General features: G+C 42.8%; 1 protein-coding gene across 1 annotated transcript in view; it reads left to right on the forward strand.

The window, feature by feature from the left end:
• Positions 1-16,960, forward strand: part of EPB41L4A (erythrocyte membrane protein band 4.1 like 4A) — a 103,849-nt gene extending 86,889 nt beyond the window's left edge. Inside the window, exons 16-23 of the mRNA XM_028749264.2 lie at positions 1,422-1,535; positions 1,973-2,050; positions 4,493-4,612; positions 10,325-10,372; positions 10,475-10,543; positions 13,940-14,050; positions 14,945-15,026; positions 16,439-16,960. Coding sequence (XP_028605097.2) covers positions 1,422-1,535; positions 1,973-2,050; positions 4,493-4,612; positions 10,325-10,372; positions 10,475-10,543; positions 13,940-14,050; positions 14,945-15,026; positions 16,439-16,567 — 751 coding nt within the window. The 3' untranslated portion in view covers positions 16,568-16,960. The remainder of the gene's footprint in view (positions 1-1,421; positions 1,536-1,972; positions 2,051-4,492; positions 4,613-10,324; positions 10,373-10,474; positions 10,544-13,939; positions 14,051-14,944; positions 15,027-16,438) is intronic.
• The last annotated feature ends 503 nt before the right edge of the window (positions 16,961-17,463 follow it).

Genomic DNA, 17,463 nt, shown 5'->3' on the forward strand with positions numbered 1-17,463 from the left:
GGTGGGGAAGGATAAAGAAGAGTTTGGATTTGATATCCTGTTTTATCACTACCCTAAGGAGTCTCAAAGCGGCTAACAATCTCCTTTTCCCTTCCTCCCCCACAACACTCTGTGAGGTGAGTGGGGCTGAGAGACTTCAGAGAAGTGTGACTAGCCCAAGGTCACCCAGCAGCAGCATGTGGAGGAGCGGGGAAGCGAACCCAGTTCACCAGATTACGAGTCTACTGCTCTTAACCACTACACCACACTGGTGTAGTGTTTCCTTATCTCTGTTCCATTCCCTCTACCACCTCTGGGTAGCTGTATGGAGAGGGCAGAGAAGGAGGCTTCTTTGCTAATGCTTTGTGGGTGCAGGTGTGGGTGCAAAAATGCTTTAGGTGTACCCATGTGCGCTTCCATATTACGTAAGGGTTGAACACAAATATGTGTAGGAACATGCTGTTCACAGTGGGTGATGGTGACGGTGCAGACCCATCCCTTTGCTCATTCCCACCATGTTTAGCTCTTTTTAAAATAGGAGTGCCTCGGATATTTTCCTGGTGAAAATATGTGACACGATTCATTTCATATACAGGGTACATATTGATGTAAACAAGTATTTATGTATGTAGAAAGATCTACAGATTGTATTACGCAAAGACATTTCAGTTGCTCAAAATATAAAGCCCAGTAAATGTACGTTTTTGCATTATTGACTGAGAGAGGCAAAACTTCAGCACACATACTTGAAGCCATTAGGGTGACGCCAGAAAAAAATAACTCTAGGTGATCCAAGTGTTATGTCATGTCCCCACTTGCATATTTTTCATGTAAATGAACTGTGAATACTTGGTGATTCATTAATATCATTAGGAATTATGGGGCATTAGGAATTTCTTAATGAATATTAATGAACGATATTTGTGGAGAAGATTATATATGCAGATAATAAGGTCGTAATTCTGTTCCTAACTGGGTTCTTTACATCTTTTGACTTCAGCGGGCAGTGCAGGTCTTATTTTCACTAATATTATAAGGAAATGGTATAGTTGAATACTTTTTGTGTGTGTGCAAAAATCCTCCTGTGAATGAATAATGCCCCCCCCCCCCAGTTCTGCTTTATGACTAATTCAATCAATTGCATCAGTAGAAATACGTTTAGTGTCTCGTAAACATTCATTTCTATACAATTGTTCTTTACTTGCAGAGTTCAGAATAATATATTTAATTTATTCCGAAAAGGCCATAATATATTTCATCTTAGCTTGGCCAAATCTTACCTATGTACCTGTTAAAATGACATATGCATAAATGTAGAAAATGCCAACATTTGCCTTCACTATCAAAGTAATAATATAAATAAATGAGAGTCTGTCCTTGCAATACTTGCTGTGAAAATCAAGGGGGTTCATCTGTTGACTTTCACTCTTCTTTGACCCTAGTGGGCTTTATAATTCTCCCAGTGACCGCAACAGATCTCCAAAATTCCCTAATTCACGACGAAGACATCCTTCAGGAGGGAGTGAAAATGAGCCTGGAGTGCCGCTTAGACGAAGGTGAGAGTTTGAGTCTTCAATAAAATGTTCCATTGCACCCTCTCTTCCTAGCAGGAGGTGCTGACATTCAGGGTTCTTGCCAACCAGCAGGGCATTCTACTCCATTTATCTTTTCCAATGAGCAGTGAACATTCCACAGCTACTGAGCATGCTCAATAGCCATTGAGCTATTTTTGGTTTCCCCATTCCAGTATTTTGTTGTTGTACTTCTGTAAAGCTCTGGCTTCTCCCAAGCCTGTTGATTCAGCTCCTTGTGCATCAGCAAAGGGATAGTGGGACTGGGACAACATAACATTTATCATAGCAGGACTGATGCAACAGTGAGAATTTGTCTATTATTCCGTAGCAAAATGTTCCCATTGTTTTCTGTTGTAATTTAATAATATGAGACAAGTTTAATTGTTTTCTGAGCATTGTTCTGCCTGCCTCTTTTCTAGATCACGGTCCCGTTGCAATACCAGCAGTGGTAGTGAATCAGAAAATTCAAACAGAGAACATCGGAAGAAGAGACATAGGTGAATAAGAAATGGTGCCAGCACTCGAAACAAATTGTATAACTTAGTGGTTTTCAACTATTTTGTTTCCACAGCTCCCTTGACCAACTACATTCTTTCTGCAGTAACCCCTGTGGGGCTCAGGAGCCCATTTATGTTACCCCTTGCCTATAGAGGCAGCAGCTCCTCATCCCCTTTCAAATACCCTCCCTTGGGGAGTGTTCCCTCAGTCTCCTCTCCCCTCTCCTTGGGAGTCCTCTAGCCAACACTGCTGCTGCCCTGGTCTCTGGGCTGCCCTCCCCGCCCCAAAGAGAGATGCCTCCTCCCACTGCCCCACAGGGCCCTGGGAAGCACCCCCTGGCCAGCCCCAGAGGCACCATTCGCCTGTGGAGCTGGTAGCCAGGGCTGCTGCAACAAACAGATGTGCAAGCCTTTGGGAGGCAGAGATGTGAGAGGGCATCAGAGGAGGGAGGGAAGGAAAGAGGGGCAGAGGCCAGTGTTGCCCATGGCACCCCTGACCACCATTCAAGGCACTCCATGGTGCCATGGCACACGGGTTGAAAACCACTGGTCTAACTTAGGGCACACTTTGTTTAAATATGAATCTATATGGATCGTTTTTGCCTTGCTAATCAATTTGTAGAAGGAGGTTTTTCCCCTTGTCACTGTTAGTGAAAACTGGATTTCTTACTCCTGTCCTTTCAGTACTTTAATATTTCACAAATAAACATGGAATATTGGGGTGTCACAGTTTCTAGGTCCTAAACCCCTCAGAGCATTGGACAGCACCGGCCTCACATCCTTTCCTGTCTTCCGGGTAGACCAGAGGCGGCTTGCTCAGCATAGGGGAACAGTGGCTAACCCAGCCTCCCATTCTCCTTTGTCCTCTCTCAAGAGGCAGTCTTGGCCTTTATTCCCTTTCCATAGTGGCTTCCTTTAGGTTCATAAGCCATCAGGAGGAGTCTGAAAGCTTTCAGCCTCTCATCAGCACCACCCAGGCCTGTGCAGAGCTTGTCTGATGCCCGGGTCAGGAGTCTTGTTAGAATACAGTTCATGAACTGGCTGGATGCAGAGGACTGGTGGGAGACACCAGCTGGGAAACCCCAAGGGGATTGGTGGTGGGATGATGATAAGTGATCGGAAGGAGAAGAGAGGGCAGACTGGGAGGAGAAGGTGTCAGAAGCTGGAGAGGCAACAGGGTTTAATGAGCAGGAAGAGGCTGGGGCAGAGAGCAGTTCAGACTCCGAGGCTGAAGCAGAGGCCTGAGAGGAGGGTAGCCAAGAGACAGAGTGGAGGAAGGCTGCTGAAGTTTTCCCCCTCCTGCTGCGACCACCGCTCCTCCCCCATGGACTCCTTGAACACAAAGAGGAATGAAGAGGGAGGAGCAACGAGAGACAAGACAAAGGAGCCTAAGACTGCTGGAGAAGGAACCAGGAGAGGAGCCTTAGAGAGCAGTGGGAAGGTGGAACCTTCAGTCCTTGCAACTGCTTCATTGGGGCAAGATCTACTGGGAAGAGTTGCTGTGATCATTAGACCTGCCCCGTTTTAGTTTCTTTGAATAAATAGTTAACTTCATGGACATTGGGTGCTTTATTGTTTTATTGCTGACCTATGCCTGACTCCAGCTCCTGACAGCATGACAGCGTAAGCCCGGCAGGCCCCTGATGAGGCCCTCCAGCCAGCTGAGCCCTCTGAGGCCTAGGGCAAGTGTACCCAGCTGCACCCCACCCCGTGCATGGGCCTGACACTACCTGTACCCAGATCCAGCCCATCCATTACAGGCTGAGCTGCTTATGAGCAAGGTGCCAGTCTAGCAACCTTGTCATCCCACGAGGCAAGAGCATAGGGCTTTTCACAAAAGCTGCTTTATTAAAAATATGCTTTTAGTTGTACAGAAAATTGTGACAGGCAATATTTAATGAGCCCCACTAGTAGAAGTCCATGCAACAACTTCCATTAGCACAAGGCTTCCCCGGTCTCTTTTGTGCCTCCCCCCAAATTTCAGAACCCTCAGAACAGGAAGAGAGAAGGGATTGTTATGTCTGGCAAGCTGAAATGCTTGCATTAACTTTAACTTTGGTGATAACGGCAAGTTAAACAGCATGAATATGATTGTGTGTACACATGTATACATATATGACAGAGGAATCAAATCAATGTAGGTCTTGTCTGTTACCTTATTTCTGGGGCACTGGGAACTACCAGTCAGAGTAGAAAATAGCATACTAGATAAATAGTCTGACCAGCTCTAAGGCAGATTTTTTTAATGTTGTTATGCATGTAATATCTCCCACTGAAATCAATGGGAGTTACAACCTGGACTGGATTATGCCTCATAATGTTCTTTCTCTCACCTGCATGCATGAAAAACATTTTCACAAAGTTGAAGCTGAATGTACTTTCTCAGAAAGTGGTGAAAAATCACTAAAACGCTGATCCATCAGATATTCACTCTTTCCTCAGGGTACGGCAGGAGAATGACATGGTTGATTCAGGTCCCCAGTGGGAAGCAGTGCAGAGGCGACAAAAAGAGAAAAACCAATCTGATCCCAATCACCGGCGATCCAGGCACAGATCTCGATCGTATGTTAATCCCGCTTGTTATTGTATTGTTATAATACATCTAAAACAATGACTTCTAACAAGGTTTTTACAGCTCTCTACTTTTGCATACATGAAAGCTACATATTTTATTATCTATCCTCCAAGTGAGAGAAATGTATACATACAGATACGTATGTGTTTTACGTTCATTCATGCAGTTCCTGCCTAACTACAAATGGCAGTTTCAAAATCTAGCATAGAGTCTGCAGAGCGGAGAAAGAGAGATCTATAGTGGAAATGAATTTAAATACTGTCAGCTGCTTAATACAATCAGTTCAGACTAAATGTGTTAGACCTATTAACTCTTATTGCAGGTACAATTCCGGCCAAAATGAAATGAGTCACAAGACAGAGGCTAAAATCAGTCAGTGTTCCACTTTTTATTTTCCTGGGGAAGCAACCAGACTTCAGTTGCTTAGTTTCTCACTTACTTTAACCCATTCCAAAGGTTTATAGATTACTTATTTTTATGTTGTAATACATGGCACTCTTTGAAAAAGAATCAGAGTGTGTTATTTTGGAAATCTCAAAAATGTCCTAGACTCCTATTATCTACAAAACCTGCCACTTTTTAAGCATCATTTTCATGCTGAATTTTTAACAATTACTACACAGTTTGCTGAATGTACAGATTACCCATTCCAAATTGTACACTGATTTTTAAAAACTGGCATATTTAAAAATGTGGAGAGAGTTCTTGTGTATTTTTCCTATCCGATTCATGTTTGCCATGTAAGTGTGATTAGATAAACACGCTTTGTGAATCTTAGATATTGGCTCTATGGGAAAAAATGAAACAAGACTGATAGGAGTTTGAAAAAAATATGCTGAACAGTTCCAGGGTCGTGGGTGGAAAAAATGACCTTAGGGGGTTGTTGAATTCTGGCTCAGAAAGACCCCCCCCCCAATTGCCCTGCCTACTTTAGATACATTTCCAAAAATAGTTTGCATGACTTATAGTTTATATCCATGACTATAGTAGTTGTTTAAGAACTGCAGCACATGGCTTTATGTCAATTTCCTACAAGACAGCCCTTTCTACTAATGAAATACTTCTGGGAGGAAACTGTGAGAATCAGATCAATAACTGTGTTAAAAGTATGTATTGGCATCTTGACGATGGCACAGAAATGCTTCCTTAACTCAATGCACATGCAGGCATAATTTAAACGGCATTTGCAAATCATCTCATTTGTATTGAGAGAGAGCATAAGCCAAAGTGGGGGACATCCCTTTGTATTGCAAGACTAGAGTGCTTCAGATTTTCAGAATAATTAAGTATACCAAGTCTTGTACATTTTGAGAAAAACCTGCTCTGCCTCAGAACTGCTGTTCCGCAGGAAGGTTTTTTTTGTTTTTGATTTAACTTTCCACTTAATTTTGTTGGCTGAACTTGTTACTTAAACGAGACGGCACAGGCTCCCTCTTGTGGTCAATTTGAATATTATAAATGAGTTTATAATTTGACAGCCTGATAACTGACTAGTTTTCCAGGCTTTTTCTTTGACTGAAAAAAATGTAATGCAGTAGGAAAAAGCATTACAAAGTGGTACAATGAATGAAAAGACTATATAGGGAGTAAGAAAGCTGCTGTCCATGGCTTCTTGCAGGGGTATTTTCTGTCCTGAATCCTTTTTAATTGGAGATGCCAGGGACTGAATCTGGGACTTTAGACATGGAGAGCATCTGCTCTGCTAATGAACAGTTTCACCAATGTAAGTCAGAAGCCTCTGGTCTTCCAGATGTTGATGAACTATAGGTCTCATCATCCCTGCTACTTGGAGACGAAGTCTCAACATCAGCTGGAAGGCCAATGATTCCTCCACCCATGCTCTAAACCAGGGTTTCCCAAACTTGGGTTTCCAAGCTGTTTGTGGACTGCAATTCCCATCATCCCTGACCACTGGCCCTGCTAGCTAGGGATGATGGGAGTTGTAGTTCCCAAAAACCCCCAGCTAGAGGCCCAAGTTTGGGAAACCCCGCCTAAACTAATCCCATCCAGGTTTGTGGAGTTATGCCATAGAAAGTGATTGTGTGACACTTAGATTAATGCCCATTGGACTTGATCTGGAAAACCACACACTTAGCAGTAAAAGTGCACCCTCTGTGCTACGCTTGCAGACTCTTAAGGGCTGGAGACCAGCAGCCTCTTGTAGACTTAGTTAGTGATGGATGTGGGGGGTAAATGTGTCAAAGGCCCCCTCAAGCCCCACCCACAACAGCCAACCAGCATAGCTTCATGCCTGTTTTGGTACAGCAGTGACCAAAATGAAAATGTTTCCTGTAGTTTCTCTTGCCCTGCTACACGAAATACATTTGAAACAGACACCTGCTATCACTCTGACAATGAAAGCTGTCTTTAGCGTCATTTAAACTTAAGTTTTTAGATGCATTTTAAGAGAGTCAGGGTTAACTTTATAAATGCTTGAATATACCTGGTCATCTGATTTTAATTGGCTTAATAAGGGATATTACTGATCTGGTGTGGGTGTGTGGGTTTGTGTTTGGGATGCGTGTGTTGTGTTTTGTCTGGGGACGGGGTAAGAAAGGTGAAAAGAAGTTTCTTTTTTACGACAACAGCGAACATAAAAAGCTCAATGTTCTAGTGCTGTGGGGATCGTTTCTAAGAGTTCAAGCTAAACATCTGTGTTGCCAAAGGGCTTTTTAGAATTAAGAATAGCTGTAAAAAAAAATCCATAGTTAAAAGCACAAAACGTTGCCTGGTTGCAAATCATAAATTCTTGTTGAATTATTAATAAAGGTGAAAATGCAAGCAAAAAAAAAAAAAAAGGTAATACAGACACAACCAGCATATAGGAGCTGGTTAAAGTTTCTTTTAAAAAATAAATAAAATGAAAATAAAAAAACAAAAAGCCACACGCATACCTCTCTCCTGATTAAATTCCAGTGCACCACAGATTTCTTTTAGAACCGCAGGCTTGCACAACTTTCAGCTCCCCATGCTGAATACAGACCACCAGCCATGTAGTTGAGTATTTCGCTCATGACTTTATAGTCCTGGGCAGGCAGAAAACTGTGAAGTTCACTGAGCCACTGATGGTTTGCTGTACAAGCATTGTGCACTTTGGAATTTTGAGTCATAAGTTGTGCAGGGCTGCTTTGGGGTTTGAGGGAAGCTCCCTCATATCAGCTCTGATCCTAGTGGGATTCTTCAGCTGTTACTGAAGCTAAAAGGGCATTGCAAGTCGAGCAAAGTCAACCAGCCCCAAAAAATCACAATTATGAGTATAGTGTACTAGTTTTGTGCCAGTTCAGGCCATCTAGGGTTTTAGGTTTATGCACAAATGTATTTGAGTGCCCGAATACTCCCTAAGCAAGCCTACTGTTCATTTGAGCTACTCCCTGTACCCATTATTGGGACGGGGGTGGCGCTGTGGGTAAAAGCCTCAGTGCCTAGGACTTGCCGATCGAAAGGTTGGCGGTTCGAATCCCCGCGGTGGGGTGCGCTCCCGTCTTTCGGTCCCAGCACCTGCCAACCTAGCAGTTCGAAAGCACCCCTGGGTGCAAATGGATAAATAGGGACCGCTTACTGGCGGGAAGGTAAACGGCGTTTCCGTGCGCTGCGCTGGTGCTGGCTCGCCAGATGCAGCTTTGTCACACTGGCCACGTGACCCGGAAGTGTCTCCGGACAGCGCTGGCCCCCGGCCTCTTAAGTGAGATGGGCGCACAACCCTAGAGTCAGACACGACATGTGTACCTTTACCTGTACACATTAAAGGAGAAAGTAGTGATGTATGCAAGCATGCTGATTGGTGCTGCTGTACTAGCTATGTGGCTGGAATTAGATCCTGGTCCCAGTCATCTGTTGCTTGCTCCCTTTGCAACAGCTGTCTTGGTGGGGATGGAGAACCTGCCACCTTCCAGAAGTTGTTGGACTTGACTCAGCTCCCATCAACCCTAGCAAGCATGGCCACTAATCAAGAATGATGGGAGTTGCAGTCCAGCAATAGGTTCCTCATCCCTTGCTAAGAACAGGTCATTAGGAACTGGAGAGCAGCTACATTCTGTTTTTCAGTGGAGGCTTAATGGCAATACAATGCAATACTATGCAAGACATTTTGAGTAAAACCTTGCCTCTGTTCTCCTACATCCGCACCATGTGTCTATGCGTATTATTGCCGCTGGCAGCATGCTAACATGCAGCAAAGCCCAGTTTTCCTAAAGCATAAGCACAAACTTAACCATTTGTTCTTTTCATTCACATAAGGGTGGTTTGAAAGGGAAGGTGGGGCTTATAGCATGCATGCAGTATCATCACTGTGTCCAAATACAGATTTCTCAATATGGTTTCACTGTAAAAGTAGCAGAACTAAACAGCCCATTTATTATGAAGGAGGCATGGGCTACATTGCAGAGCCACATGTAGGCTTATTTAGTGAAGTGAACAATGACTTATTCTATAATGATGATCATCATCATTGCATTTAAGCCACTGAGTGCAGATGAATGTGATGAACCTTCTTAGAATAATCAAAAGCTGAAGTTCACCCCCCCCCCAGTGTCTTTCTTACAACCTATAATGCCCTCCAGATTTTGGATTACAGCCCCTGTCATCCCTGTCCCTTGACCACACTGGCTGTGGCTAGGGGAATTTGAAATGGCCAACAACTAGTGGGCGCCATTTTGGCACCTCTGCTCTTATCCCTATGGCTAAGAAGGGCCCACCTGAATCAGTTTCATTTTTCATGAAGTACCAATATCACCTAATCTAGTGGATAGCATGGTCTGTGAGCATGCCAAGCACACTGAGCCTCAGGGCATTCCCTCTCCATGGTAGCTGGGACATAAACATTATCAAAGCCATTCTCTCCCCCTTCCCAGTGAATCATGGATTGCTTATGCACATTCCCTGGAGCCTTGAGTATTATAGATTCAGAAGGGATTGCCAGTCCCTCGGGATATGTGCAGAGTACACAGCTGCTGCTGCTTTGCATGAATGGGACCAAAAGGAAGAATAAAGCAATTCAACATTCAGGGCTGGAAGGTACTATTAACCCTTCCCCCAGTGTTAAGCAATGCATCAGGCTTCTGCCTTAGGGAAGGCAAAGGCACTGGGAGGGGGAAATGAATGAGGAGGAGGAGAAGAAAGGTGAAAGACACAAACAGCATTAAAATAATCCATGGCATTGACAGCCTTGGGGTAAAGAGAGTGAGAAATTGGGTCATCAGTTTCTTGTGCTGGGTAGTCTTTGTATGAAGGTGGTATTATTACAATAGATACACACGCACATTTTAGTTGACTGTCAGCTGAGATGTCACCATTAACCCTGCTCTCCAAAAAAAACCCCATTTGTTTTTCAGCTAATAGAACATAGGAGGGGGAAACAAAACTGAAGTGGCTCCATTTTTATGAGCAGCTTAGTCGAACAGTTGCCTGGAGGAAGACAAACTGTGGTTCAGACTCAGAACTACTTAGTCAGAATAGGACATTTCCATATTCAGCTAGGCTTTACTCAGAGTAAACCCACTGAAATTAATGGACCAAGCTTAGTCGTGTTTGTTAATCTCAGTGGGTGTACTCTGAACACCACCCCATGTCATGAAAACATAAAGCTTAATTCTCTGCAGAAATGTTAGCTAGTTGCATCACTATTCTTAGTTCAGGGTTTTGTCTTTGCTCTAGGATTATGCATTTGATGAAATGACATATTTTTGTTTGCATTTATGTAGGAGAAGTCCAGATGTGCAAGCAAAGGAAGAATTGTGGAAACACATTCAGTAAGTATGTCTGCAGGGGTGGGGAGCTTCCATGGAACAATACAGATCTATTTTTATGAATGTGGTTGTATAACTTCTTTTTTGTGTGCAATCCTTTTCTAGAAAGGAGCTTGTCGACCCATCTGGCATGTCTGAGGAACAATTAAGAGAGATTCCATATACTAAAATAGAGTAAGTTGTGTTTTGTTTTGTTTTCTCCTAGAGAACAGGAGTGTTTCTATTTGTATATAGCTAAATAAATCTAACTCTGAGATTTGTATTGGAAAGAATCATGCAAGATTGGAGAGAGCTGCAAAGTTCTGTCTTAAATAATGAGGCACAATCCACTGTGAACATTGCTCAGACCTTAAACACAAGTGAATGTCTGAGTTCCATTTCATTTCAGCCAGGCGTATATGTGTTGTGTTGCCAATAAATTGCACTTTTAAGAATGCTCCTCCACTTGGAGCTTAGTTCTCTGCAGTCTGCCACTCCCTCACAAATTCCACCCCCCAAGCAAGCCTTGATGGCAGAAGTGAGCCTCACTTTGAATGAAATGAAATTTATTATGGTCCCAGACCAGATTCACATACCGTACAAAGCGAACACAAAACACAACAGAATTAAGTCCAAATTAACAATCAAACATAACAATAAACAATACGAATACGACAGCCATTAGAAATGTGGTTTAGATAAAATATTATCTAGAGTTTGCATCTGAGGCCTTAGTCTTTGTAATAGCACAGTTTGTTCCCTGAGTTTTATGGCAGCCACGCAAAATTTGGCCGCCCTTAGCGTGATCTCTGGATCCTTCTCCTCTATCAGGATTTTAAGCATTGAGGTTCAGACCCACTTGGAATTTTCTGTATAACAGGGGTGATAAAGACCAAGTGTATATCCTCATAAAAACAACATCATAGCAAGACTATGAGAGACGGTTTCCACCTCTATCAGGCCGCAGGGGCAGACTCGCTCTGCATACGGTTTACCCACATATCGCTTTGAAAGAAAATCACCTTAGGGAGCAGACCATAACAAGGTAAACAACAGACAGAGCAAAGGGGTTTCACATTCCCTACCCATCACAGACCTTGTCCTGTTTACATCAAAACCCACCACCCTCCCCACCTTGTGCAGTTGGGGCCGACCTGGATTCACACAGAGAACTTACACCATCCTGTCTAGTTTGGCTCTCAGTGGCATCCCCTATGCTCCTGTCAAGTTTGCTGAACAGCATACAGAATAATGCTGAAATTCTAGAGCAGCTTTGGGGGAAATTCAGCCCAAGCTACCTTCACTTATAAACTCTCCCTTTAATATTTACTCTTCCTCTGATCCCCTAAAGTGACTGGTTGACCCGCTTGACCCTTCTTCCTTGGCACACAGCCATCAGTTGCCAGAGCACATTTGCTCCTTTCAGATCAAACACCTGTTTCGTTCTCGTAATTAGCCCATTTGGGACTTCCATGTAGAGATGCGAGCAAGAGCTTCTGACAGGAGAGGGATCACGTTTTACATCACAGTGCAATTCTGTCACATCATTGAGAATGAAATAAACAAACAAACGGTGGTAAACTTCTGCAGGTAGGACACAGAACATAAAACTCTTCTTCAAAAACACCTGCACTCACATAATTTTCTTAGCCAAGTCATACATAATTGTTTTTAATACCATGGCTTTCCTAATATGTCTGCCTTGCCAGTTTGCTGCCTTCTAAGCAACCCAGTTTTACCACCATCACCTTACATTTCGGACTACATTGAGGCTGAGAGAATCGTAACTTGCCTCTGGCCTTCAAGTGAGATTGTGTCTGTCGCAAAGGAAAAAATATATGCGAACACGTGTACACAATATTCATTAAGTAGCCGCCTTAAATCTGCTCTGATTCCAGGTGCATAGTAATCCGTAATCCATCACGATGGCGTTTTGAAAAATTTACATTTGTATGTAACCAAATTTATATACCACATACTGGAACAAAAGACCTCTGTGCAGTTTACGATCGTTTACAATAGTCAGTAAAAATACCAGTTAAGAAATAAAAAAGCTACATAAACATTTATGAAACAGAAAATAAAAACAGTAATTTTAAAACACTTACACTTACTAAAAGCACATGTCAATATTACATGCCTAGGTAGGCATCCAAAGTTTTTAGTATGCACCAAAAATAATACAGTACAGGGAATTTCAACATGCAGGTGATTGTCATACTAAAGGATCAACTTCTTGTCAGTGCAGGAGGAACATCAAGTGGCACTTACGAGTTAGTTTGAGGACATATGGGTTGAGGAGATCCTTCAGGTATACAGGTCCCAACCAGTTGAAGGCTTTATACATAATTCATATTGAATTTGGCACAGTGACAAATCGGAAGCCAGTCCCAATCTACGACGAGGGTGTTAAATATTGACAAACAGTGCTACTTTTCTATAAAAAGAGGTGCCGGAACTCACCATGTACACCTCCCTTGTTCTCTTAGAATGGCAATGGCGCCCACCTGAGAGGTGCCGGAACTGAGTTCCGTGAGTTCCAGCTGAAGAAAAGCCATGCTGACGGGTTCTGTCAGAAATCATGCTGCAGCACTCTGTACTAACTACTTTCCAGACCAAATACAAAGGATGCACACAGAGTGTATTGCAGTAATCCATTCCTGAAGTCATCAATGTCTGAACCATAGTCAAACAACCCCAACTCACACCTACCTAAGCCTGTGTGTGTACACACACCCCAATATATTTTTTAATAATTTTGCTCGCATTACTTACATTTAAGCAGCTTAACCCAAAGGAAACTGTGTACACCACCTTGAGTTGCGTGGAGGAAAGGTGGGATACAAATGAAACAAATCTCTTTCCTAAGAAGTCAGAGGGTAAGGATGGGCTACTTGGATGGGCTACAGAGGGAAGGAAAAATTGAATATAGGGCAAGACATTTGCTGGCAACATTTGCTCACCAATGCTAATATTACTAATTGGTTGAATTTCTTATTCAGTGTGGATCTTTTAGTTGTGGGTTTTTTTAATTCTCAGAGCTGAGGGTACTGTATGGAGGGGAAATTCTGTTTGATAATTTTATCAATTTCCTATACGTTCTTAATATAAATCAGGGTTTCCCAAACTTGGGTCTCCAGCTGTTTTGGATTGCAGCTCCCAACATTGCTGACCACTGGTGATAACAGTTCCCATAACTTGAAACATTCCACTTGACAGTTGACACCACACAGCTTAGCTTAGTTGGTTAGAGCATGATGCTGAAAATACCAAGGTTGCAGGTTCAAGCCCCATATGGGACAGCTTTATATTCCTGCAAGGGGTTGGACTAGATCAGGGTTTCCCAACCATGGGTCTCCAGCTGTTTTTGGACTACATTTCCCATCATCCCTGACCACTGGTCCTGCTAGCTAGGGATGATGGGAGTTGTAGTCCAAAAACAGCTGGAGACCTATGGTTCTGAAATCCTGATGCAAATGAACTTGATCGCGGAGGTTAAACAACTTTCCAGGGTTGTCAACTTTTGTATTCTTTTTGATGAGAGTCCCTTGTGATACTAATCTGCTCCTGGAAATGTTAATTCCACTTTAGGACTCAAGGCGACCCTGTTCGCATCAGACATTCCCACTCCCCTCGAAGTTATCGCCAGTTTCGACGGTCGCAGTGCTCTGACGGAGAGAGATCTGTTCTGTCAGAAGTTAAGTAGGTCAAGTATTTAATTTGCCAGTGGTTTAATGATAAATGCTACCTATCCCTACCCCCAACTCCAATTTAACGAAATTATTGTGCAGCACTTGCTAAATCTTTTATGCTCCCTGCCTGACTCCTCAGGGAAAAAAGTTGAGTGGGAGAGATCAGTGATTTGCACCTTGGCCTGTTACTTAACTCCTCATTCTGCTTAGAATCTTCTATACCAGGCCTGTCTAACAGATCAATCACAATCTACTGGTTGATCGTGGGACGCCCAAGGTCGATCCAAGTTGATCTTGTGATCCTGAACGATTGACAAAAAAAAGCTCAACAACTTTTGTAAATCCAATGGGTAGATCACTGCCATTTTTTAAAAAGTGGGAGTAGATCGCAGTCTCTTGAGGGTTGGACATGCTTGTTCTACACCATTGCCAACAGGATATTGGACCTTCCTGCATATCCGGAAGCACAATACACTTGTATCAGAAGTGCTATCCTGCTAGAGGAAAGGGCAGGGCAGTATATGAAAACACTTGGCCTCTTCCTACTCCTCCTCTGTTGCTTAAAGGAAAAGAGGTCACTGCCTCACTTGTATCATAATATGGGAAGCAACCCTTGGAACACAGGACCGTAAATCAGCAGTTAAACCTTAATTAGAAACACTTAAGAACATTTCAAAGTTAGAATAATTGAATTCCATCCTATCCTGGGGGGTCTAACAAAGATTGTTGTTCTTGTTTGGGTTCCAGTTGGGCTATAGGAGAAACAGTCAGCTATATATCTCCTTGAGTTGTATTTATTACTGAGAGAAAAGCACTGATAGGATGGCTGTTCATGTGCAGATAACTTTTTAACCCCAAAACTTTTCTTAACATGTAAGCACCATACATCTTATTTCTTTTTCAGTTCAAAAACAGACCTTGTACCTCCATTACCTGTAACCCGTTCCTCAGATGCTCAGTGCCCCACCATTGCAGTATCTCACCAGGTTGGTAATTTGAGTATTTTAAGTTGCATATTTTGGGGGAGTGGCAGGACAAGGAGAGACTAATGCTGCTTCCAAATCTAATTCAGCTTAGGTTATGTGAGCTAGGACCCAGGCCTTAAAACTTGGACCTACATTCAGCCGCTGGCAGTAGCCTGTCCCATAGTCCTGAATGGAGCTTAGAATAGGAGTAACATACACAAGTGAAAGTTACACTGGCTTCCTATAGTTAGAATTGTTGTGTCTGACTCTAGTTAGTGCTAAATACCACACCTGAAATGCTCTCAAGGGATGGTGGTGGTTCATTGGGACTGCAGCACACAGAGGAAAGGACTTAACCAGGCATAGGCAAACTCGGCCCTCCAGATGTTTTGGGACTACAATTCCCATCATCCTTGACCACCGGGCCTGTTAGCTAGGGATGTAGTAGTCCCAAAACATCGGGAGGGCCGGGTTTGCTTATGCCTGTCCTAGCCTAACTTCACTCCCTCATTCTTACAGTCATTCACCAACTCATCCATCCTGCCACCTGCCTCCATCCTAATTGATTCTGTTAGGATGATATGCTGTTAACACTTACCAAAGAGTATTCGGATGTTGCTGAAATCAAATGCCAAGCAATTCCAATGCCACCTCGCCCCCACATTTAAATTTAATGGATTTAATTTAGGATCCCTCCGCAGACGCACTCTCAGTCCCATGCATTACAATGTTAATTTCAATTTATAGTCATTAGCTAACTTGTTGAAGTTTGAAAGCTTTCTGCATTGCTTTCAGTAAATCAGTGTTTATATTGGGAGTAGTGTCGTACCTCGGCTCCCAAACGTTGGTCATTTTGATCGTTGGGAGTCGGATCAAAAACCGGAAAGAAGTGTTCCAGTTTTCAAATGTTCTTTCGGAAGCCGGACGTCCGACAGGGCTTCCACGGCTTCTGATTGGCTGCAGGAGCTTCCTGCAGCCAATCAGAAGCCATGCTTTAGATGTTGAACATTTCGGAAGTCAAACGGACTTCCGGAACGGATTCTGTTCAACTTCCGAGGTACGACTGTAGTACCGTATTTTTCCGTGTATAAGACAGTCCCCCTTGTATGAGACAACCCATATATTTTTTGACCCAAAATTAAGAAATCGAGCAAGAGCCAGAGTCCAGGCCGCCCATGTCAGAGCCTGAACCCAAGCCCAGGCCAGGCCTCCCGCACCAGCGTCAGAGCCACAACCAGAGCCCCTGTGCATTCACCATCCATGTATAAGATGTCCCCCAATTTTTGACTAAATTTTAAAAGCAAAAAGCATTGTATTATATATGGAAAAATACAGTAATTCCTTTTGCAGAACTGTAACCAGAACACAGAACGTGACTTAATTCTCATCGGTTGTGCACTGAACTTTTAGTAATGCATTTTCTTTCTCTTCAGAGGCGAAATGGATCTAAAGACAGCCTAATAGAAGAAAAGGCACAGGCACCCATCAACAACCTGGATGGAAAGCACAGTGCAAAGACAATAAAAATTGTACAAGCTTCACGGCTTAAGACAGAGACTTGATTCTTCTAGCGGAGGACTGAGAGGATGCTGCCCCTTGGCATTTTCAAATGGTACAGAAGTCCAACTACACTTAAACTGCACAGATGGGATTTTTGACCTAAATTAAAGCAAAGATTTAAACTATGAAATATTTCTTGAGGACGAGGCAAATTGCTCTGAAGGATAACACCAATAAGATCAGAGGATTGAACAAAACAGCTGTTGGCTTACTGGAAGATCTATGAAAGTAAAGGCTTTAGATAATAATTACTCCAGTTCCAAAAACCAGTTACAGCCGATTGTTAACCATGGACAATGCCCTGGGTGACTTGATTCAAAAAATGGAAGTATCAGCAAAGATACAAAAGCAATGTACTTGCCAAATGTGCAATAGTAAATGTCTTCTGAATTTAAGAGTAAGGACTGTAATTCATATGCCTATACTTGCCTAGCAATCTCATTCTTATTCACAGAAATGATTATTACATCCTGCTTGGTTACACAAAAGCAGACTGTCTTGTATGCAGCCTTCCAATTTTTAATGTCCTAAAATTAGGTCCTTAAGATTCATGCTATTGTTGCCGATGGTTTTAGGATCTTTTACTGTGGTTCTAGAGCAGGTTTCCCTAACCTGGTACCCTTCCAATGACTACAAATCTCATCATAAGAATGAAGTCAAAAATATTTGCAGAGCATCTGGTTGGGGAAGTTCATAGAGCTATGAATGAGGCATCAAATTATAGAGTTTAGAACAGAGAAAAGTGTTTAGCTGTAAAAGGTGTAGCTATAGTATTTTGAAATGAGTTGCCACCACCTTTGAAGTAAGGTGCTATGATATAATGAAATATTCTTAAGCAACCAATGTTTAGGAGCAGGGAGGGGCATATGGCCCTCCAGATGTTGCTTCCTAATGTACA

This window comes from Podarcis muralis, chromosome 11, assembly GCF_964188315.1.
Source record: "Podarcis muralis chromosome 11, rPodMur119.hap1.1, whole genome shotgun sequence".
NCBI lineage: Eukaryota > Metazoa > Chordata > Lepidosauria > Squamata > Lacertidae > Podarcis > Podarcis muralis.